Source organism: Anser anser (assembly GCF_964211835.1).
Source record: "Anser anser genome assembly, chromosome: 1".
Classification (NCBI taxonomy): domain Eukaryota; kingdom Metazoa; phylum Chordata; class Aves; order Anseriformes; family Anatidae; genus Anser; species Anser anser.
In genome coordinates, this window is record NC_139720.1 from 97,742,385 (window position 1) to 97,767,623 (window position 25,239).

Sequence of the window (25,239 nt, forward strand, 5' to 3'; positions counted from 1 at the left end):
ACAGCTTTGTAAGCACTCTCCTGGGACCAGTCTCGACTTGTGGTCTGCATCCAGCCCCCCTGGTTTCACTGGTCAGTGTTATCAGCATGGGAATGGCTGTTCTGCACCAGTTGTCCCCAGAACACAGGAAAATTCCTGAGCATGTTTAGTTTCTTTGTGCAGACATACATACTCTCATGTGTTGCCTTCCTCCTAGGCATTTGCTAGTCAGCACTGGGCTGGGTTTGCATGCGAGACCCCGCAGTTTTGACGTATCAATAGCTGTGAAAGGGTAACAGTTTATGCAGAGCATCATTTCAACCCTGTTAGTCATTCTCTCGCGCTTTAATGGCAATAGTCACACTTCAAACATTATAATCGAGTGCTTTATTCCACCAACTAAGTCAGTTATGCCCAAACCATTCTCATCAATGAATGTATCCCATGTCTCCTCCCTACTGCCCACGGTCCTAAGGGAGTGGTGATCAGCACAGCAAGATAATGTCTTTTCTACCCATTATTTGCTGTATTGGTTCAATTTGCTTGAAGCATCCTGACCCTGAATTCATATTGTGGCTGTGGCCTTAGCAGTATGGCAGCATCCCCAGCCGCACACGGGAATCGTTGGGTGCAGAAAGAAGCCCAAACCAACCGTTTGCTGTTCCTGACTTTGGAAGCAGCCATACAGCACTTCATTATACAGCACAGCTGAGAAAAACCTCAGGACTGCCGTGAATTGTGCTGTGTTATAATGGTCTCTCAAGGCTATTACATGGGAAGGATATGGCTGGAAATAAATGCACTCTCGAGTTTTTTTTTCCTATGCCCTAATACACTCCCAGCTGCATCAAACTGGTACTAAACCAATTAAAGATCATCTTAAGCCAGTTACCCCTACAATTTAGTTTTCAAACCACCACAGATGACATTTTATAGGGGAAGGAGAAGCACAGCATCCAATGCAATTCACTAGCGCCTCTCAATTTGTTTGCTGCTGGGTTAAAGCTGGGTATGCTGAGGGGAGGGAGAGAGAAAACACACGCCGATGTGAGACACGATTAAAGCCTGGTGTCATCCTACCCACTCAGGCAATGCCAAATGTGACTAGTTAAACTCCCTTGATGTGGCAAGAGCCCTAGTAGGAGCAATCCTGCCATGAAGACTTTTCTGTTGAGTTAAATGCTGAACCCAAGCTTTCAGGCCAAGGCAACCCATAGTATCTAACACCTCTGGTGTGCCATCTGTTGTTTACCCCACCAGAAACCCTGGAATCACTAAATGCATGGAGCCCACTGACAGCTCCACCTCATCTTTTAACTCCCACCTTACTTAAAGCTGCTCTATTGGCCTCACAGAGGAAAAAAAAAATTAAAAAAAATACTCTTCTTTAACAGCCTGAAGCACACAAATAAAACATGGTTTTGTTTTTGCCTCTCAAAAGGCCCTTCAAGAGCTCAGGCCTGTGATCCCTTGAAGTGCGTTTTCAAAACAGAAATCTCTCGCCCAAGATCAACAAGGGAAGGATCAGGAGACTGGAAAATAAAATCAGCTCTTAGCCAGGAGAGAGTCCACGCAGTGAAGGAGCCTGACTGGATTTAATAATGGAGCATGGGCATTAACGGCTTTCATAAGGTGACTGTTTCTGGTCTGAATGAAGGCAGCTTTCAGCCTCTGGTACAGATACATCAGGCAACCCCCACGTTCTCCAGTTAGCCCTTCTCATGGATGGCAGCAGCTGATGAACCAGCACTCTGCTTACTCACAATTAGCACTAGGAAAAAGGCTCCTTCAGGGAGTAAGTACCAGGTTTTGTTTGACTCAAACAGCCCAGCCAGGGTAATGGGGGGAGGAGTAACTGGACTGCTGGAAAAAAACAAACTTCCTTTCAAGCAATGACGCAGACATTTCCCTTGCAAAGAAAAGGGAATCTCTGGCAAGGTGTGTTTCTGGTAGACATCAACAGATCGTGGACAAGACAGGAACGCTGTGGGCAAGGGCCATGTAAGTGATCACCAGACAATGTGGTGACCCCCCGACCTTCCCCGGCAAGCCATGGTCTGGTGCTCTCATTGTGCTTTACATCTCTACCCTGCCTGACGTGGAGAAACTGTAGTCATTTAATCTCATCCTTACAACCCATGTTCTCTCCAGGGAGTACTGATGCATGCAATCCTTTCCTATCATAATCTGCAAGGGCTGTGCACAGATCTGCTAATACATCTCAGCTCAGGACACTAAGACTCCACCTGTAACCACTGCAGCCTACAGACACCTCCTCATTACCAAACACCTTGCCAACCTAGAAACTCAAGAGTAGAGATCACTAATTATGACAAAACGTGCTTCTTTTTGGCATGAAACAATAGAATAGCTAACAGGGGTTATGTATGGTAGGTTGAGACACCAGTCACAGTTTGTTGTCCATGGCAAAAAGAGATGTCAACCCAAGATGTCTGTTTTGCAAACCTGCATCTCTGACAGTCCTCATCAGGTGTGGAGAACACAAAGATTGAGAGAAGCGATCACAGAAGGCTGTAGAGAGGAACAACAAACTCTTGTAAATCCTTCACCTAAGAGCTAACCTATTCTGCGGAGAACAGAGACTGAGCTAGTTCTTTTAAGTTGGATTTTTTTTTCCACCTTTAATTATGCATCATCAGTGACAAGCTCATATGTAGCTAAAAGCTGAATCTCAATATGAAGCTAATTTTTGGAGCTATTGGCTGTTCTGTACCAGGAATAAAAATGATTCCTTTTCTTCCTAGATTTGGTTTAAGGAGCAAAACCTCTTTGTCTCTCCGTCCATATTAGCTGCCTACAGACAGCCCCATTTTCCATTTTTGCATTTAATTACGCCTTCCTATGTGAACTACTTTACATTTGTGCTTATTGAATCTCAGCTTATTGATTTCAGCTCACTTCTTGAATTCATCATAGTCGGACTCTGGGCTAATCCTATTCTCCAATGCATTGGCGATTGCTTCCAGCTTTGTGTTGCATATGAATTTGATTAGCATACTCTCCGTTGCAGTCTCCAGCGAAAATGTTAATGAAAACATTGAGCAGTATCAGATCAAGATCACATACACACAGGACTCCCATATAGGGCTACCACTGCCTCACCTGACTCTAAACCTTTAATAATGCTCAGCACTTCCTGGGTACAGATGGACTAACAACCAACACTTGGTTAACTATTTGCAATAATTTCACTGAGTTTACATTCTGCAAGAACAACTAATAGTCCTAGATAAAATGGAGGAAGAGGTCAAGGAAACGACGTTTGAATTGGAAAGGTGTATGAGGCTGAATCAAATTCAAGGACACCACAACAGTCCCTGAGATTTCAGCTTCAAAAGGCAGAAACCTCAAGAGAGACATTTTTTTTTTGGCAAGATTACTGCTATCTCAGGCTTAGTTTCACTGGTGTGGCTCCTATCACACTTTTAAAGGAGACCAAATGGCAAAGTAGGCTGGTTCTGGACTGGATCTAGCTTTCCAAAAATTGAAGGATTTAGATCATGCTCATCTCTAACCAAATGTTTCACTGTGGCTAAGATAGAATGGACACAACTGTACTCATATTATAATCTGCCTAAAACCAAAATTGAATTTCCCACCTTTACTGCAGAATCAAGATGATTATATCCACCACTGTTTCTTATCCGTAAGGCTTCATTTTTGTTGCTGTTCTGCTGTGGTTTTTGTTTGTTTGTTTATTTGGCGAAGAATACACATTGCTTTACATCTAGCTCCCTCCAGGCGGTTTCACATGGGTTGGTTATTAATTGAGCCAGGCATTCACCAGTGTTGAAGTTTAATATAGCAGTGCTCAGTTCCCGTGTTCCCTCTTGTTTGCAAATCTAATGCTGTTGTTCCTTCTCCTCTCCCCTCCTTTGGAAAATGCTGCTTTACAATGTACCGTACTGTCACCTCGTCTTTAACACTACAACCTCATCATTCCTCCAAGGACCCCCAAACCCTAATTCCTGATAGCAGTAAGGAAACAAGACACACAGAGATTAAAATGATTCTGATTCATGGTGAGAGTAATCAATTCTGAAAAAAAAAGAAGCCACCCCTGGCAGCGTTGGCTGACTCAAAAAGATGCATCTAAAGAGCACGTTTTTGGCCTCTGGAATGTACCAGATGGCACAGACTTTTCAGAAAGTTTCCTAACATTTCTTCAATCCTGCCCTCAAACTTCTGTGCTCATAACAAATGTTTCTCCCAGAACTGTGCCGATCCAGGATTTCATTGCTCGTACTGTAACTCTCACAATGACTCTTTGGGCCATCCAACAATGCTGATCATCCATTTCCAAAGCCACATGTGCCTAACCAGGTTAATTTTCATTATCAGCAGTGTGTGATGGGATTTGTGATAATGTAAAATGATGATCTAGTTCTGAGAGGGGCTCACAACCGGCTGTAAGCAAGCAGAACTGGGGCAAAGGCGCTATAACATCAGTTCTAGTTGAGCAAAGGGTCTTTTTGACCTAGAATGTGACAGAGGCCTGCTCCACCTTTTGAAAAGTTGCCCTGGAAAACAGATGCAGATAGTGCATCCGAGTACGACATATCCCTGTATCAACTCTCCTGTTCTTATCAGCCATTTTAGCAAAGTTAGGACTGCAACCTGGTTTTGGTCTTCTCTTATTTGTTTTCCCTGTCTGCTGATAATCCCATATATTTAACTTATAAATCTAATATTAAAGATTTAATATATCTCTATACAAGTAGTGAGCATTTACAGAATGCCTGCTAGTTCAGAGCGCTGCTCAGGTAGCAACTAGCACTCCTTTTGCAGCCTAGTGTGATCAAAATCTCTCATTAGGGCAACTTTTCTGACAGTAACAATAGCCCCTTCAGTCTGCCACAGGGTATTACAGTTAAAGCTGGTTGGGTACCACTGTTTTAGAGCAGCAGGAGGACTCCTCAAACATCACTACGCTCAAAAGACCTGTGCAGGGCCACCGGTTCCTCCTCCTTACTTGCAGCTGAACTGAGGGAGAAAAGCACTAAGCGTTGGCTTCATTTGAATGTCTCAATATAACCAAAAACAGCGACTGCACCAAGAATGTCATTCAGTCAAAAATCATGGAAGAGATGTTTAGCATTGTGTTGACTACACAAGAGCAGCTGTTAACCTGTACAAGCTCCACTCTCCAAAGGAACAGATGGTCTGGAATATGCTTGTCCATTCTCATTTTTCAGCTGCCCCATCCAGCACTACCAACTACTTTCCTCTTCCTCTCTCCAACACCCTTAAGCCCAGTAGGCAATTCTCTAAGCTGCTACAGAAAGGCTTTTATTGCTCTTTCATTTAAGGGACTTTATATGACCCTGTTTATAACATACTGATGTTCTGAATAGGGTAGCAAGGGAAAGAAAAGCTATTGTCTGAATTGCACAGAGTGAAAATGGAAGCACAGATGAAGCTTCTGAAAAGACTTAAATGATGTCTAATGATGGGGGTAATCACAAAGCAGGGTTCTCAAAGGCACATAAACATCTAATCCTTAGTGGTTTAATTAAAAGGTGAGCAACGTTTTTTTTTATTTATTTATTAGCATCTCACTGTGTATCTACCTGCATCATGAAATGCCTGAATACCTTTGAAAGTCTGTCCCTTGGCCTCTCTCTGCCAAGAAAAGAAAAGTAGGCATCTGAAAACCTAAATCAAAGGATTCCTCAACATTAAAAAAAGAAAAAGAACTTTTCTGAAAAACAGATATGAGCTCAGATGCCACTCGGGTCTCATTCAAAAACACAGCCCTCAGTAGTCTGGCTGGAAATTCCAAAGCTGCTAACTGATCTGCAGGACCTCTGCAGCCCACTCACGAATTCTTCCTTCTCGTCCCCTACAGACTCGTGAGTTGGGTACTATTTGCACTGTTTAGATTACGTTTTAACAAGTGCTGAAAGCTTTGCATTTTCTTAATGAGAACTGTAGTGAAATTGAAGACTGTGGGCTTCATTTAAACAAGAATAACATGAATCTGGCAGAATTCAAATCTGACTACAACTGAAATGTTGACCTATATAAAAGCCAAGAACGGAATAAGAACATGACTGAGAGGCAAGATACAACCAGCTTTAACTGAGCTGTGTCACATACAGAAACAGCAGCTACATATTTGCAAATATTACACACTTAGTAGTGCACAGAATTCACCTCTTACTGTCTTACAATAAGCAAAATAAATATCAATGTAAATTTGTAACAAAAGGCATAAATACATCAAACTGCTTAACACATGTGGAACTGCAGATAACTGAAATTCTAGATGTGTAACCCTTTAGTTATCCTTCCATGAAAAAATGAGCAGACGAAGGAATAGAACAGACTAGGAACAGGAACTAATTCATTGTTATGGAATTAAAATAAAACTGCCTGGCATCTCATCAACTGAGTTTGGAAATCCAGGGCAATCCCTTGCCATCTCTTGGCTTGTGTCCTTGGCTTCTATTATCCTTTTGTGCTCTTCCAAACTTTGCAGGACTATGCGTCTTCTACCAGAACAAACAAGTCAGTGGGACTGAAGATGGAGCAAGGTGCATTCTAAAGCAGCACCTCCCAAAACTTAAAAACAAGTCTCCCCGCTTGTTCACTTCTCTGGTGTTGTATGGGCTCCACATGGAACGGGCTGATAAACCTGCACCCCTTCTCTTCTTACAACCCTCTTTACCCTTCAGTGGAAAGGATGCCACCATCTCCATACACACCTTCCTATCAGAGGAATTGGTTTGTAGTTCTCCATCTCCTCCTCTCCCATCTGCTTGCCTCTTCTTCTCACAATCTCTCTGTACACCAGGGTTACCCACAGACCTCACAAATTAACAGAACATAACCAATTTTACGCACCTGTCTGCCTTCACTTTTGGAAGCATTCCTGTAATCACTCTTTGGGGAGGGCAGGGGGTGCCCTTTTAGTTTGTTCCCCATGCAGGTGAGCTGCATTTAGTGGTTATAACATAAAAAAGACCACTGGCAGGTCTTTCCAGACCCCGCTCTAGTTAGAGGAATGTCTGTGTACATGGGGGAAGGGAGCTGGCTGCACCCTTTCAGTTGGGAAGAAAGCAGCATTGCCTTTTCAATAATCTCTTTGTTGCTTTAACATGAAAAGAATAAAGTAGATATTATGGGTCAATTTCAAGGCTACTGCTCTATAGAGAGAAAGGTTTAAAACAGATCTGTTCTCGTGTCGAGTGACGAGAGTAATTTTCTGCTTATTGATCTCTTCCCAGCATAATTTCTTTGTGATTATTTTCCCTCTCCATTCTTGCCTCATCACTTCTCCATAAGGACCTTCCAAAGGACCGGTGATCTATGTCCCTTTTCTGTCGCCTGTTCTCCAGCCCACCTTCTGTAACTGCAGAAACAATGCCTAGCGAATAGCAGAAGTTTGGAGACAGACTTAGGGAAGGAATAAAAAAGTTTTTATGTGCACCGTTCATTTTCCACTTCCCCAGCCATAAGGGAAACAACCATCCCAAATTCATGCTGATAAAACTTTTAGATCCCACTATGAGTGTATTCAATAAAAGCATGTGACGCGAGTTTCACACAGCACCAATCTGTTCCAATCTTTCTCAACAACTGCACTAAAGCAGCGATGACAGTTACACCCCCACAAACGCTCGCAGTGATGCCGTTTTGAGACACACTCGCCCAATAAAGACAGAGCAGCCCTAGGAAAGAAGATCACCTAAAAAAGCACCGGCAAGTCAGGAAAAGATGACCTCGTGAGGAGCTAAAACAAGCTTCCTATCATTAAACAAATCTTTTTGGAATGAATCTACACCTTCTGCTAGACTCAGTCCCTACCCACTAGGAGAGAGCAGTGAGCTGATTTGGCTGCTCCCAAAGTAGCTCACATCAACTGGTCCTGAAAATCCCCCTGTAGAAGGCTCCACAACTTACAGGACACCGTTCTCTGCCAGTGCTGCATCACCCTCCCAGTGAAAGGTTTTTCCTGATGTCCCATCTCAACCTCCCAAGCTTGTGGCTGTTGCCCCTTGTTTTATTATCTGCTGCTATTTAGAAGAGCTTGGTTCTGATGTCCTTGTAATCATATTTCAAGTGCTGTAAGCTTCTAGATCACTTTTTAGCCCCCTCTTCCCTGAATACACCTAGATCCTCCTACCTTTTTTCACAGGATGCTCCACAAGCCCCAACCACGTTAGTTGTTGCCTCCACTAAACCCATCCTAGTTTCTGGAAGTCCTTCTTGAATTGCGATGTTAAGGCAGAATGAACATATAAGATGCATACGCTAGTGGGTATGTTAATGCCTACTGATCTCCACAAGCATGCCTGTTTATGAGGGGTGCCCTTCCCTGAACCATTAAACTAGACTGTGTTTTGGAAAGCTCTGCATTAGACAGATGAACTCCTCTTTGTAGACACGGGACAGCACTCGAGACAGTCTTTCCCCTCCTCTGATGGAAAAGTCCAGCCCCACTAATTGTACAAGAACTCAGTTACCTACAAGCCAAAAAGAAAGGATTATTTTAAAGCATAAAATCCCCACCACACCTGCATACCATTCATGCACCTCTCGAGTGCCTAGCTATGTTCAGCTCAGAACAATACTGTCTTCTACAACAGATACAAAGCCAACCTGAAAATAGCTTCCATCACTGGATGGGAGATGAGTCAAAGAGTAGACTTGCATTATCTTGGGAGTTAAGTGCCGCCAGTTTCAAGAGGCCACACGAGCTTTTAGACCATGCAGTGATTAAATAATACTCCATTCTTTTGTAGGATTTGGGTATAGTGCTTACTTTGGCATTTCTGTGTGAGGGTGGAATATGTTGCCTGGGATTGTCTACAGCGTGAAATGTGCGGACCATAGACTTAAAATGTTTGGCTAAGATCACACCGGCATCTTTTTGCTTACTTCCAGAAAGTTTTCTCAAGCAAGTCTCACGACAGAATGCAGAAAGCCATAGCAGGCCCCTGACCTATGGTATGCTTTTGTGGCAGTCATTTTGTGCTACAGATACATAGAGTAGAGAGTAAATAGAAATTCTCACCATTGAAGCTGGGGAGGATCAACCTGAAATTGCTAGGGAAACATAAAAAGTGTGCCTAGATTTCCTATGAAATCAGTCATGGTGCATCTAAAAGACTGCTGCAGTGTTGACAGTTCTTAGGAAGTAACGCAGACCAGCTTCAAGATCGCCCTGCATGCTACTACCTTGCTCCCTAAGGTATTCCCAAAACCATAAAGGAACAACCAAGTAGGATGCTGAGCCAGAAACCTCCACGGCATCCCTCCAAACAGCATTTCCACAATTCTGTCTAAGTTCAAGGTCAAAACTAGTGATTAGGAACAGCAATGGCTAAGTCTCTAAAGGTTTAGGCTAAAGGCTTAGCATTTCTCACAGCTACTTTAGGTGGCTTTCCCCTCTGTTTTCTGACTTTCCAGAGTCACATTTCAGTTGTACTCCACAGAGGCAGTTCTTGTCCACAGTGGGTCATCAGCAATATCAGGAACCAACCAGTTGCGTTTAGTACTGCCCCTTTAAAACACAGAGTCTGCATTTCTGTGTGTACTAAACACCAAGTATTTGATGCTACAGAGGCCACAGATGTTGAACTGATGGTGGCAGGGAACCATCCACCTCGGTAACCTCACTCCCCCACATTGGAAACGGCGGTGCCAGCAGCACTTGGCCAGGTCAGTCACTTCACTGCCAGGTACGGATGAAAGGACGAAGAGTGAAGAGAACGAAATGGAGTCAAGACACAAAGCACAAGGTCATATCTCAGTCTGCTCTTTACCAAAGTTTGGTTAAAAAATAAAAAAGTTTGGTGGGAAAGAATTGGCTAACAGACTATTTTCAGTTCAAGCACCAAATAGCTCTGGCAATTAGCGTGTCTATTGGAAGATGTGCAGAACCCAGGCATAACACACAAAGCAGATGATAGCATGTCAAGAAATCATATTTGATATAGATTAAAATTACTGAAATATAGGCAATTATGGAAAACTACAATCATTTTGCAATTAAGATTAGGACTAAAAAAGGATTCGCATTCTTTGTAACAAGCAAGACCGGCAATAACTAACAACCACCTACAGAGATAGAGCTATTAACATGCAAATGATCATTATTCTGACCAAGGTATTGCTACAGAAAGCATGGCATTTATGCAGATTTCAGAGAAGTTTTTTGAAATAAGGTACGTAAGGATAAAGAGATGGGAGTGGGAATACTGTCTGTTTACTCAGGAAAACAGTTCTGTTTGATACAGAAGAAAAGCAAGAAACGCAGTTACCGAGTTGGGGCTGGAACAGACACGGTGTGGGATTCCAGCAAGCCTCCCTGACAACATGATTACAAAGGAGAGCGAGCTTCAGGGCCAGAATGTTAATGTAAGAAATGCAAACCTTTATTTAACAATTTAAGGGGAGGAAATAGGATGTTACCGACTTGAAGGTAGGAAATATGAAGAGGTAGGAAAACTTTGACACTGAAGATAACTTCCTCTGCTATCAACATAGGGTATGATTACCAGCCTAATTTTAAGTGGAGTTTTAGTTCCTTCATACTGCGTATGTCTTGACAAATTATTTCCATTGGTCCCTTCTTACAGACAGGGAAAAGGGACCACTGAGCTCTGGTGGGAGGCAAAAATGAGCAGAGAGCTCATTCAGTGTACTCAGTGAATGGCAAGGTGCACAGGACTATCTTGCTAGTGTCATCAAGACCTTGCCAAAGGCCAGCAAAGAAGCAGAACAAACAAGTAAAGCAGCTACCAAAACTGATGGGGAGGAAGAGAGAGAGTGTTATGTTATTGGGGAAAAAAAAATAAAAAAAATCTAACTTTAAATAAGATATAGGAAAATGCTCTTCTGCGCACTACGGCAGTGTCCTTCAGAGAAAAAGGTTATTTACAATTGAATTTCACTGTGGCTTCCTTGCACGTTCATAGAGTTTCAGGTCTAAGATTTCAAGCATCGGGGAAGTTGGTTACTTTCTAGGAACCTAGTTTACTAAAAGCCCTAGAAGTATCTTTTGTGACTCAGGTAACAGCACTGTATTTTAAAATTACTTTGTATGGCCATACCAGAGAGCCTTTGAAAGATACTGCAACGTATAGCTTTGATCTGTGTGCTAGAAATGGGGTGAGGGTGACAACCAGGAACTGCAAGAGCTGGGGAAGGGTTACATCAATTCGCCACTTACCAGGCTGCACTGATTTTGCAGTCCTGCATGATCCAAAAGAAGGGAATCTGAAAAGGAGAAGCTGACTTTGCAAGTACAAAGTTATAATTCCACATTACGAAGTGCACTTTAAGATTCCTTCAGCTCTGCAAAGGGTGTTTCTCAAAAACTGCTAAGGCGAAGAGCAGCACTGAAAAAAAAAAAAAAGCCACCCACCTGCTGATGAGACAAAAATAAACAGGCACAGTTGGTGGGTGGAAAATCAGCTGTGCCAAAACCCGTGAATGGACATTTTACACTATTCCCTTTTCATTGGGAACTCTGGCTGTTCCGTTTATCTATTCTAATGTGAATACCACCAGATAGTTGCTGAAAACCCTGAACACTGTGCTCCCACAGGGAACGTGGAAGAGATGAGGATGACTGCCACATCAGAGCTTATTTTGCCCCACAGTGAATCACAGAATGGCTAAGGTTACAAGGGACCCCTGGAGGTCCAACCCTTCTGCTCAAGCAGGGACACCCACAGCAGGATGCCCAGGACCACCTCCGGGCAGCTTTGGAAGATCTCCAAGATTACACAAGCAGCTGCTGGAAGAAGAATTTAAAGAAACTTTTTTTGCCTAGTGAGTAGAATGGTGGAATCCAGATATTCTAGGTCTTGGAAATCTCCTGGTTACTTGGATTACTCCTACTTCTTGCTTTTTGTACAGCTGTCGGAAGTACCATACAATCCTTACCAATGATAAAGGCATATACATTGTCATGGGCAACCAGTGAATGGTTCATCTGGACACCATCCAAGCTTCTGTTAGCTTGGATGAAGAAAAAGACACAGATATACTACCTCTTACTACGTTGTGTAATTGAGAACTGACTGTAAGAGAAAAATAATGTGGAGAGTCTTAGAAAAACCTGCCCATAAAGGATAACTCCACAAACCCAGGAACAATTTAAGGCAAAAAGACAGCGCTTGACTAACATAGCAATTATTTAGTAGTGGTTTTAACCTCGACTACTAGTGTGCTGACTTAAATCATACTTTCTAAGTCAGGAAATTCTATTATCCTCATTTTATAGACAAAGGACTGAGTGGCACACAGTGGTTTGCCCAGCCGTCCTGGTCCTTTGATTGTCCTGGTCTACGTGAGGGACCTGGTTGGAGTTTCTATAGCTCCCTTCATCCCATACAACTAAGGCTCCTTCCCATCAAAATAATGGATTGTGAAGGAGGATAGGAGGTGCTGGATCCTGCTTTTTGCCCCAGGAGGAGCTTGAATGCTCTCCCAGACCATCAGTTGAGATGCAGCTTCAGCAACTAAGGCTGTGCTCTACTAGTAAATTCAAGCATGACCAGGAATGTTCCCAGATACAGTCGTGTTAATAAATGGTAAGCAAATTTGCTGGCGTAGATTTGTTCTGTTACCATTTGCACCTACATCAGATGATTCCCAGACATGGATGACCCAGGGACTATTTGTAAGCAGGCAGGGTTGCATGAAGCTGCACTCTTTGGGGTGCTCTAGTGGTTTATTGCCATTGACCCAGGCCATTCCATGCCACTTGGCTTTACTGCCTGCGAATGTTGCAAGGCACAATTTATTAGGACAGACCTAACTTAAGACGCTTGCGGGAGGTCACCCAAAACCTCCATGTCAGAGCTATGACTACAATCCAGGTTGCCTGAGCCCTGATTTGGTTCATAGTCACTAAGCCACGTCTCCTGTGTAAGGATGCTCTCTTGTTCAGCACATACTTTGCTACCTGCACAGTGACAAAGAGGAGAAACTAGTAAAATAAGTTCCTCGGACAAATACTTATGGTTTAAGTTTGAATGGGTCTCTGCTCCTAAATCTTGCTTAGTAATGCACACAAACTTCTCAGTCCATGGCTTCCAAGTGCTGTGAAAATCTAGCAAGTATTCTGTAACACACACTTAGTCTTCACAGTACGAACATACTCCCCGTTTATTCATCACATACTTCCTCATTACTAAATGCATGGTCAGTTCCTCTAAACTCAGATGGCATATCCTGAGCCCAAGACACTGACACAAGCTCTTACGGGTTCCTTAACTGTTGGCGTCAGCTACTAAATTCAGAACAGAGACTCCTGCCAACTGATCCTCATAAGGCCAATATGGAAATATATCACGCAGACTTCTTCGCTAGCACATGATTGCACATGCATCCAGAAACGTGATGCCACATGAATACAGTAAAATAAAGACCTAAAAGGACAAACAGCAAGAGACTCTGCCTTCTTTTGCCTGGAGAAAGACAGTGCAATTATGTGGTGGCAGAAAACCAATCAGCCATTATCCCTCTTTAGTTCCCTCCACTGTAGGGCTATAAAAATGAACAGAGAATGATTACTACTGCAAGGCAAGGACAGCTTGGGCCATGCAATCTTTTAAGGTGGTTTCTGCCTCACAGTCAGTTTTTATAACCAGGTAAGGCCTTAAATCCCAAATCTCGGATTCTTTTGAACTCTAAGAATCTGATCAAACATTTTTATTTGGACTCACTGGATCCTCATTTTGTTCAGCTGTGTCTTGTCAGCCAGGGTCTCCTCCGCTACAGCAGATGGTGAGAATCCTACTTTAATACATCTTCCCTCTCTGCAAAACAACCACTACGTGTCTGAGCCCACATATTCAGCTTTAATCGTGTGAATACGCTTAAGTTCACTTTGAGTGATCTGGTATACTCGATAACCCCTAACAGTTAACAAATTATCTTTATTTAGGACTGCAAAAGATTGCTTTGCCCTAGTGACTACAGCCATGTGCCTGATAAACTGTAATAAATAAATAGAAATAAATTTCCTTTTCCAATATGTCAACACAGAAAACAACCCTTGCATAACCCATACAGAAACAGGTGGGGTAGCCAAGAATAGGGGACCCTTTAGGTGAAGGAACTAAATCATGGAGGGAAAGGAACAAGTAATAAAAAAACAAAACAGGGCAACTTTCCTTCATAGTACCTGTACCTCCAGGCAATTCACATTGCTGCAAAATTACACACTTACTTTTGAAGAGAAACTGAGCTTTTCAAAACTTGCCCGCTCACAGAGTTGAATTTCAGATCACTGAGCTCTCTCCAGCAATCCCCATGCAGTTATGGGGACCTATCTGGCTGGCACTACATCCTTGTACCAAAGCTTAACAAAACCCTTGGCATAATTTAACTAGGGAAAGGAACCCTGGGACGCATCTGTAAAGGTGTTTGAACAGAGGTGGTATGGGTGAGTGATACCTACAAGTCTGCAAGCAATGCCCTTTGTATCACTTTTCTTAAGAATTCACTGAGCCCAACTCTGCATCTGCAAGGGTCTCAACAGTTTGAAAATAGCTGTATGTCCGATCAGTTTCAAATAATTTGGTTTGAAGAACGTATCAAGGAGTAGTTAAAAAGATACCTCATCTTGTTGAAAATATGTATTATAGATAGGCCTCGGACACAGATATAAGCTTCCCAAAAGCTCACGGAGGCTTGGATGCAGCAAAACTGAGTTTTGCATCCACTGACCGCTGGATAGAAAGGTTGTACTCGAATGCAGGAAGCCTTATGTATTCATAGCCAGAACTTCAATTTTCTTTTTGCCCTTGGTAATTTTAATACCATTTATAACATAGGAGACAAATGCCTGGAAAGCAACATTGCAATGATCTCCTTGATGAGCGGACAGTTCACTTTCCAAACAAAATGAGTTAAGGAAAAGAGGAGGAGTCAGCTGTTTGCAGGACTGATGGTGTCTTCACTCCAAGCATACCAAACCTGAAAGGTCGTAGTACTCTCAAGAGGATTTTTTAGACTGCAGCACATTCTAGTTATGCTGAAATGCTCAAAAAACCCTAACTGGGAACAGGCTGTGGAAGCTGAAGACCTGGCTCCTTAAAGACAAAGGGTGTTTCACATTGCTTTCCTTATTGTTCTGGGGGAAGAAGGCCATTTACTGCAGGGGTCTTGTTAAAAAAACAAGAAACCCCAGAGCTTTGTAAATGCAAAAATTCTGCCTACAAAGATGAGTTTACACCAAGTTGGTTATTTTTCATCTTACTCAAGTGTGGCAGACATGAACAGCGAGAACACTGAAATACTAAAACCCAAGAAGTATTTTATTTTGCACCGTGCATTATGAAGTATGTTTAAAAGAACAAAACCAACAACAAAACCACAAAATTCCCCAGCATAAGACCCCAATCACAGAGGGTAAAAGAAGGACACTGAGGGCAAAGGGATTTGATAAGGTCACAGAAATTCAGTGGCAAAGCAGCATTTCCCATCCACCCACACATTAGGACCACTTTTCTGCAAGAAGTTGTAGGGCAAGAGGGAGAGGGAATGGCTGTTCAAAGAGAGATTTAGAACTCCCTCTTCCCCTCTTACACGGGAAATTGCACAGAAACCTAAATATATTTTTGACAGAGGAAGACTGTCCAAAAGATCCTGAAGGTTTTCTGCTAAGTCTTCGCTTTCCTAACATTTTAGTTGCTTTTGGGGGCTGAAACTCTATTGCAAACGTTGTCCACCAATCCTTCCCACAAGCAAAAAGCAATGTGTCTCATGAATTCCATATGGCAATAAAATGCTACCAAGGAATGGAAATTTCTTCCCTGTTATGACCTAATTTCCAAAATCCTTGAGGCAATTTTCAGCCTGATAGTGGCAGATGTTGCACATTAGATGAGTGTGTTTTGAAGCCAGGATATTTACCTGGATCATAGTATTTACCCTGCTCGCTACTTTCCTGCACAATATCCATCATCATGTTATTCATGCACTCCTGGTATCACTGTACTGGTATAAACAGGACTGATCACACTCATTACAGATTATAAACCACCGTCACATCTTTTTGCAGAACATAAAAAAATAAACCCAAAAAGCAATAGTTCCTTCTCTAACTCCCAAAATTCAGGAGTTTCACAGTACCAGGTAAGAACATAGTAAATAATCTTACCGGAAAATGGCAGACCCTTAGTAAACGTGGAGGGAGGTATTTCCATTAAGTACAGCTCTTCTAAAGATCTTCTGCAGATACTGACAGAAGGAGAAAGCATCATTTATTTTTAACGTTATCTACAGCCCTTGGTCTCCCTCTGAAAGGGGTTGATGGAGCTCTGAAGCTGGCTGATGGAGCAATGTACGTAGCTAGGCCAGCAGCCAGTAAATGACTTAAAACAGAAAGGGTTACGTATGGCTAGAGACATGACAAGAACAGATACTCCTACGCCAGACACCTTTCCCCTTTTGCTAGTTCCTGAGGTGGCTGCTGAGCTTTTTCAGGTGTCTTTTAAGCTGATGACGTGCCTCCTGAGCAGCTGATCAGAGCCAACAGCATGGGCAGCACCTGGGCTCAGAGGGAAGGGCAGGTAGGAAGGAAAAGCAGCTCCGTCCCAGACCGCAGATGAGCCTCCCCGTGCCAGCTCTGTGTCCCCACTTCCACACGCCACCAGCCACCATATGTGGGAAGCTTAATGCTGAGAGGCAAGATGGTGCAAACGCTCGTCAGCCCTTCCTCTCTCCTCCTCACGAGCACCATCCCTGCTGCTGTTGATGCCTCCCCACCCCAGGGACCAAAGCGCCTGCTGGGCTCATCATCTTCCCTCTGCGGATGTTCCCTCCGAGGGGTTCATTAGGCCTTGCTGCCTGACAGCAGGCAGCCAGAGAACCAGGTGGCCACCTCCTTTTGCAACGCCAGTGTTATTTCTGAGGGGTTAGACTCACTGGGAAGAAGCTTTTAAATTCCCTGTTTCCCAGACACAGGGAAGGGACCATAAACCCCCCCTACGCAGATGGATTGAAGAAAGGCATCGCGCTTGGTACGTTCTCTGCAGGGGTTCATTACCAGAGGGAGAAAAGAAGCGTGAATCCCTTGATGTCTGCCAACAAGCTCAGAAAAGCAGTTTGTGCTTCCTGAGCCCCTCCTACCCCGGGAGCACAAAGCTCATTACATGCACCCCAATGCATCACCCCAACGCATCACACTTTGCAGCCACCATGCGAGGTAGCCGTCTGACAGTGCTTCAGTGGGGAGATGTGGCTGGTGTCCATTCACCCCCACCAGAAGCACTAGAAAAATGGATCCAGGAAAGAGCAGCTCGAACATCCACCATGCTACACTTCCTTCTTCCAACCCAGCCTGTAACTCTCAGTGCAATGGCTTCTTGCGTCTTTGATCAAACTTCAAATCTCTTTTATAACCGTAGTTAGACTCCTCTTTATGAGCTGCTTGGATTTTTGGACACAGCATCGAAAGGAAGGAAAACCTCCAGCATACCAGTATTTTAGGAGCTAGTGGAAAGAAATCTGAATGGAAGGACTTCAACAGATACTTCAGCAGGCGACCTAAAATAGTGAGCCTACCCTCACCCAGCCCTGTGTCTTCCCACTTTCACACAGATGCTAGACTTTTCTCTCCAATGCACTTGTTCCTGTCACCTCCTCAAGCGTCTGCTTCCATGTGTTACAGGGGAGAAGGTAAAGTTACCAGCATTCATCAGGAAAGGAAAAAATATCTTTCCATTCTCTACTCTTGGAAGGAAGGTCCAAGAAAATCAGCTCAGTTATTGCCCTCTGCACTTTCTTGTTTACACCAGTATGTTTAATTTGGCTCTGGTTAGATGTAAGTGCTCTTTCTAGGATATGAAGAGGGAAGAATAGGTACGGTAGCTGACTTTTAAGGTGGGGGGTTCTCTATGTGATGATTAAAAACCTCACAACAAAAAAATAATAATTATGCAGTAGCACTCTTCTAATGTGCCATTTTCAATAGAAACTGTATTTATAGAGCAGCCATTTAACAGAGGAGTGTGGGAGTCACAGCAGAATTTCAATTGCATGTCAGGCCCAGTAGCTGAGAAGTGACGAGAAGAGAAGAGCCGGGTGTTAGGCTGAGAAACAAGATGACCTCGGGGAAGTCATTACACCTCCCTCTGCCTCACTTTCCTATTCCGTTAAGCTGAGGTTTTTAATGATTACCTGGCCTGACAGGTGTAATCAGCATGTAAAGGGATCTGAAGTGGACACACGCTCAGCCGATGCTTACACAACAGGGAGTGCAGCTGGGAAAGGGCAAGAGGGAGGCAGCAAGGTTCAGCTGCAGTCTGTCTTCCACCGCTGACACTGGATGTACTTGGGAATCCTGAAGAGCTACACACCTAGGTACATCCGCAGCTTGCTCGTGCTGAGGGAACACCCATGGCATCAGGACTTAGATGATGACATGGAACAGCTACCTGAAGGCAGGAGTAGGAGTCAGCGAGCCCTCAAGGCCAAAACCAGGACATCAGAAACAGGGAACAACAGGAATCATTATTTCTATTTAATAAAATGCAGTACAGAGGCATGCAGACTGGAAAACACAGCACCAAAACCCAGCACCAATTCGAATGGGGTGGATGCATGGCCACACCATACCGGGCAACCATGTCCTGCTGGCAATAGTAATACAGGGGATGATTTGGTTTGGATGTAGTTTGGCTAGATGGCACACCTCTGACTTGGGAGTGGGATATGTTATAGACAACTTGGGAGAGTGAATTTTAGAGGCATGAGCTGTAGGGCAGAACCCCGGGGAGAAGTTCTTTATAGTTACACTGGATAGATTACTTGGAAAGAAGCATGCTCTGAATTCAAAGGAAACTGAGATAATATCAGTAACTCGAGGCCTATGCATGCAGAATTCACTATAAAGTGAGTTTCTTTCATTTTTCTGCAGAAAGAAATTTGCAGGCACTTCTGGTTGCTGAAAGAGACTTAAAAATACACGGATGAGGTACAACAGAACTGTGCCTATGATTGGAAAGACTGTGCAATCAACGTATAATTAACCTGTGAAACTTGTTGCCAGAGGATATTATAGAGGAAAACAGATTAGCAAGATTCAGAAAAGGATTAGACCTTACAAGAATAGCATCTGCAGCAAGGCTTGCTAGAATAAAAACCATATGGGTTATTAGTCTTCCCACTTCAGGGTATAAAATGATCGCAAGTAGGGGTCAGAAAGCAATGTCTCCCTATTATGTAGCATTGTAAAACTGGGCACACGAGGGGGTTGTTACAAGTCTCTCTCTCTAAAGCATCCAGCACTGGCAATGGTTAGGACAGACTACTGGACGGGATGGGCCATTAGTTTGATACAGACGAGCAATTTCCTATACCATTCTGCCCTCATTTCCTGGGAGAATTCTGCTCTCCAAACAGATATGCACTCCAAGCAATTGAAATTCAAGTGTAAACATGTTATTGCTCGAGCAATTTGTGGACATACGGAGGTACAGAATAGCAGTTAAACCCCAAATAGAGACATCGTGTGGAGTAAGAAATTTTTCTATTATAGCTTTGTGATCACCACCTACAAACTTCATGGTCGTCACTCAGGTGGTCAGCATCGGTGGAAATGTGACCAAAATCCCTCCTGCACACGATCTCAGCACGGAAGCTGTAGGGAAAACTCTTGAAAGTAGGATGGAGACTGATAGTTCACCCATCTTGAGAAAGGAAGAACGAGGCTGCAGCAAAACCAGCCAAGGGACAGACCAGCATATCTTTTCCTCTGATGTAGCAGAGGTTTTCCCTTTCTACAGCTCTCTGGGGACAGCAGCCACAGCTCTTCCTCAGCTCCCTGTTGCGTGGCAGGTGAGGGCACAGATTATCTCTCTGCCCTACTGCATCAGATGGGATCAAGACTGGTGGGGGAAAGGCATGAGATGGAAGGTGCTGTCAGGCAAGAGCAGAAGGTATGCAGAAAGGCAGTAGGGTGGGTGTGAGGAGGTAAGGCAAAGGGCAGAGCTATGAACACGTGGCACAAGAGTGAGAAGCAGACGGGGAGGCTGCTGAGGGTGGGGAGGTGCACTGAAGGAAGCAGAAGGACTTGCTAAAGAGGCTGAGAGAGCAGGTGGACGACTGCCTGATCACCCACAAGGTCTCACAGCCCAGCAGCAGAGGCTGACATCCACAGGGTGCAGATGGACAGGCAGGTGAACCGAGCAGAAGGGGAAGGTCCAGCGGTTAGAATGGAAAGCAGTGTTTATTTACTCCATCTCCTACACAAAGCCACAGGCAAAAGCAAAGCAAAATAGCAGTGCTAACAGAGGAGAAAGCAAATGATACATAGGTGGGGATGGTGTGCCAGTTCTGCTGAGAAAGTGTGTTCCTACGGGCACCTGCTTAAGAGCAGCCAGTGGTACAGTTATACCGCTTGGAATTTGGAGAGTGAGGGGCCAGAGCTTCACCTGATACCTCCAGCAGGACTGCTAGGAGCAGACAGGTCGTGAATCTCCTCGTTCCCTCCTCTCCCTCCCCAGGATAAGCTATTCCAGAACTAGAATGGTACATAAGGCGATCACACCAGGAACAAAGACAACTTTGGGCAGTGCACTGCTTGTGCTGCCCCTTAGACGCATGACCACGTGCACTTTTTAATGGGATAGAGTCTTTCACGTGAATTACTAACTCCTAAATTTCATTTTCTGACGCACTCCAGCTGCTCCTTTGAAGACTTTATCGAACCCTTTACCTCCTGTCTCTTTGAACACTGGCCATAGAGTTTTAGAGCAGAGATCATAGTTTTGGGACACACCTAGTACAGCAGGGACTGGACCCTTGTCAAGATCGTTCAGTTTTCTGAAAAACCATTAAACATGTTCTACGTGCATCACCAGCATCTCTCAGACCTTGGCTCGAAGGTCAAGTGTCCACTCTGCATCAGATAGCCTCACCTTCAGAGACTGCATTTACTCTTATAAAGGTCAAACCAGTAACACAGCTATTTTCCCTCTGAATTTTCTGTGATCCAGTGTTATCTCCGCAAATGGAGAAGTCAGCAATCTTTTTTTTTTTTTTCTTTTTTTCTTTAAACTTGGGCCTTTAGGACTTCACGGTTGTCTCTTCCCTGATGGTGACCATCTCCTGAGAGGTTTCTCTCGTTCCTAATAAAGTCGGGTGCACACAAATTCGCGTGAACCCACAAACAAGCACACGTTCATACCAGCACACGCAGATGCCAGGATTCACAGATGCACACACAGCTTCCTAGCTTCGCACTGCTGTTTTCAGCAAGGACCACTCAACGTGTTTAGCCCGACATGCTGCGATGATGATGTAAACGGAAAAAGAAAAGCCCTTCACCTGTGAAACTAATTAATAGTCAACAAACTTGCTTCAGGGTAGGAGACCTGGCACCGAAGGCAAGCAGCAGCCTCGGGGACTGGTAGGAGCCCGTCTCAGCTGCTAGGTGGCAGCATCCATTCACTCACCCGCGCTAATCGCAGAGCTGGGGCTCGCCAAGGTGTCTGCTGGTTTTAATTCTGTGCGAATTTGATGCTCATCAGAGGGAACGACTGTTACAGTCTCCGCTGCAGCCAAAACGCTCAAGGCTGTTGCTGCCCATGATGGGAGCACACACAAGCAAGGAAAGGATACCACAACTGGGGCTGCGGCTTTCTAAGGGGATGTAGCTGGACAGACACCTTGAGATGATGCTCACGCCTCATCAGTAGGCAAAGGGGCTGTGTACTCCTCCACAGCTATTCCATGGGCCTTTATTGTTCACAAAGATAAATATGTACCTTCCAAGGGCTTTTCAAATACCAGTTAATTAGTCCCCTAACCCTAGGAGCAACGCGGGGGAGCCGAGCCTTGTGTTCTCTGTAGCAAACCAGACTGAAACTCTGGGAAGGGCCCCTAGTTAAAGCAACCTCCAGGCACGTGGCAACTGCTGCAGCAGATTTAGAGGCACTTTTAAGGATGCCAGTTGAATATTATGTCCTCGTTATTCATATAATTAATAATGCAACTCATACTGAATTTCTGGTGTTATTTACTTCGGCATTATATTCCAGTTATTTTCTATAGCTCTTGTCTTTTTGACATGCAATAGATTTTCTTACAGAGACTGTGGGCTTACAACAGCGAGGACCCATGGGGATGGCAGATTTTCAGCAGACCATGGTTAAATATTCTGGTCCCAGGATCCTATTTAGTAACGAGGTGCTGTTGAACATAGCTTGAGAGCTGAAGGACAGAAATTTGAATTCCTCCATGTAGGAAAGCCTCCACGAGGTCCACTTGTTTGCTGCCAGCCATCACAGCAGCTATGGATAAGCCTTGACCCTCCACAGATTTTGCCAGAATAAGGAGTAGGTAAACAGTAAAGACCACTGACATTAACATCAAGTGATTAGGTTTCAGAGTTAACATCACATTAAATGACTGGAGGTAGATATCTACCTCAGTGAAACTGCTTCAGGCAGATATTATGTTAATTGGGCTTAGTTCATGCTTGGAAAAATTTTCTTTGAAAATACATCAGTGAAAAGGGAGATTTCAAAGTGTTTTTTGTTTTTCAGGAAAAAAAAAACAACCCTCTTTTTCTGCAGATGGGGAGCAAGCGCTCTTGGCCTCTGCAAGCAATTTACAAGCTCAATATGAAGGTGGCATAAGTGCTGTTCATTTCTGCTCTCCTAGACAAAATTAGTCATAACTTCTAAATTTTCAAACAACAAAGTTTCTAAATCTTCAAATAACAAAGTTTTTACAGAGTGTAAACAGGAAGGTCAGGTGCTGTCTATCCTGTATGGCTTAGGAACAGGAGAGGTTCATGCAAACCCTCTAACGCAGGGAAGAAACTGGGCCAAAACGATGTCTCGTTTTGTTCAGCAACCTAAACAAAATGTTTGAGCTTTCAGACCCTCCTATCCTTGTTGCTAACCCAGGCACATCTACCCAGAACATTATTTTGGGTGAATGCCATTTTGAGGTCCTTAACTTCCTCCATGCAACACATGGGAAAATTGGTAGGTAATTTCAGGCTTATTTGGGGCCAGGGTAGGGGGGATGCTTAATCTCAGCTGTTAGACTTTTTCAGAGGGACACGAGTTCCTGCTCGCCAGAGGGAATTCCCTTGCAAAAAGCCATCAGTCTGCTCCTTCACAGAGTGATGGAAACCACTCCCTGCCCCCAAGCTCATTAAAGATATCGTGAGGTGCCATTCCTTGAGGACCGCCTGCATATAATTGGTTTACTCTGACTCACCACCTCCAAGGAGACTGCTCACTTTGTCTATTTTACCCCACTCCCTGCTCTTCCATCCTTTCAGCAGAGGATAAACTTAATATTCAGGTCAAGGCAGAAGTACACTTAGCAGTACTTAACACGTCAGGTTTTCAAGTTACAGACCAGAACCAAAAAAAAAAAAAAAAAAAAAAAAAGAATACAAGTAAAAGAAATAGTAAACACAACTTAGGAACTTGTATTAGGAAATGTTGCCTAAGTCTCCACTGAAATGGCTGAGCTGTGAGAGGTAGCAATCCAGGGTTCACACTGCCTTGAGCTGCTTCCTCCACTGCAGTTCTCCGGTCACAAAGCTGGCAACAACCTGCAGCTCTGCATGTGTAAGACACAGCACAAACCTAGCCTTGTCCTCCTGACCGGGTACCTTGCTAGTTACTGCCTTCTCACCCAGAAATATTTTCAACATCTCAGCCACCAGATTTGAAGATGCTAACATCACAGCTCCTCTCCTATCTCTTTGAGTGCTACCCTTACACCTGAAACCTAAAAATCAATCTGGAAAACTGATGACTGATCCTCTGTGTACCTGTTTTGGTCTGAGCAGAGAAAGCTCTTTTTTTTTTTTTTTTTTCCCCCAAAATGCTCCCTGAACCACCAGGCTGAGGTTTGTTCCCAATTCAAATGTGGATTCCAGGTTGATGAGTTATGGAAACTGATGACTCTGCAACGTGAAAGAGTGTTTCTCCGCTTAATTCATGCCTAGTTAGCTAAATGGCACATGATCCGTGTAATGTAGCTGCTGTCTGTTCCTAAGACCCGCAGTTTGCTCCTAGTGAGCCTGCCGGTTAATTTTCTCCGCCCAGTCTGGACTGTTTAATTTATAAATTACATTAAATAAAACTAAAATCCTGTTGGGGCTACTAATATATCATTCATTAAATATTATGTAAAACAGCAGAGATACACATTTTCCGTTCAGCCCCGCCACGTTACTAACTCCCTGCAGAGATCACGTGTGATGTCTCTGGATGCAGGCACGCTGCCTAGATCCCCCCGAGGACAACCCAGCGCCCTCCCACCAGCTGTCGGCGTGCCGGGGCTCCTCCGTCACACCTGGGCAGCCAGCTCCGGGCTGCAGACTCTGCTCCGTGCCTCCGACACCTCCGAGTTAAATGGGCCTTGCCGGCCTCCCAGCTAGCTGGTGCGCAGCTTGCACCCCTGGATTTCTAAGGTTCGGGCTTCTCCGCTCTGCAAACTCGATGCAAAATCTCCGGTGTGTCATTAAACCTACAGACTGAACAGATCGGAGGTGCAGCTCCATTTGTCCTGCCTCCTTCTCTGCTTTCCCCTGGAGGGGACATCTCATGAAAAGCCGGGAAGTTTACAAAGTGAAGTGGAGCTGATCTCCATCTATTGCAGGTAACCTCTTCCATCCCGTCAAACAGCTCAGCTCAGTAAAAGAACAAATGAAGCGGTGCAGGAGTAAGGAGGAGCAGAGAAACAAATGAGAAAAGTATCTAAACTCTGGGCAGGAAGTTTCTGTTGTTACTTCTGATGTGCGTTTTGCACGGAGACGTATCGTACATTTAGCGCAAGTCCCCGGGACCCTAATGAGCTCCTAATGTACCCCATACTTCAAGGTTTTTCCAAAGAGGCCAGTAACTTAGCAACAGCTGCAAATCCTTGACAGGAATAATCAGTATTTGTGCTGCAGCTTTAGGCTTCCCCTCTCCTCTCCCACTAAGTGGAAGGTGTGTTCGGCTGGGATTTCTCCTCTGCTTTGTCATTGTTCTTATTCCTCTTATGGGCTCCTTCGGTGTTTTTTTTTCATTAATCCCTTCCGTTCGGTAACGCAAAACACAATGCCATGGGTGGCTGGCAGGGAGCACAGTTCTCGCAGCCTGGAGCTAGCGAGATTCTCCCACAAAGAGTTTTGTCGCGCTGGGGAGGCACGGAGGAGCTCTCCGGGGATGCCACAGGCAAGCCGGGGCTGGCGTAAGGAGGGATTTCCACATGACAGAAAACGAGAGAGGCAGCAGCGGGGCCAGCGGGGGCTCC

At 44.3% G+C, this 25,239-nt stretch overlaps 1 protein-coding gene across 4 annotated transcripts in view; it reads right to left on the reverse strand.

Annotated features, from left to right (window-relative positions):
• LSAMP (limbic system associated membrane protein) overlaps positions 1-25,239 on the reverse strand; it is a 966,851-nt gene that overhangs the window by 430,461 nt on the left and 511,151 nt on the right. Inside the window, exon 1 of one of the 4 annotated variants that reach the window (XM_083819695.1) lies at positions 16,127-16,431. The exons of the other annotated variants lie outside the window; for them this stretch is intronic. Within the exon in view, the coding sequence (XP_083675821.1) occupies positions 16,127-16,229 (103 nt within the window). The 5' untranslated portion in view covers positions 16,230-16,431. Of the gene's footprint in view, positions 1-16,126; positions 16,432-25,239 lie in introns of those variants that run through there. 4 annotated transcript variants of the gene reach the window in all.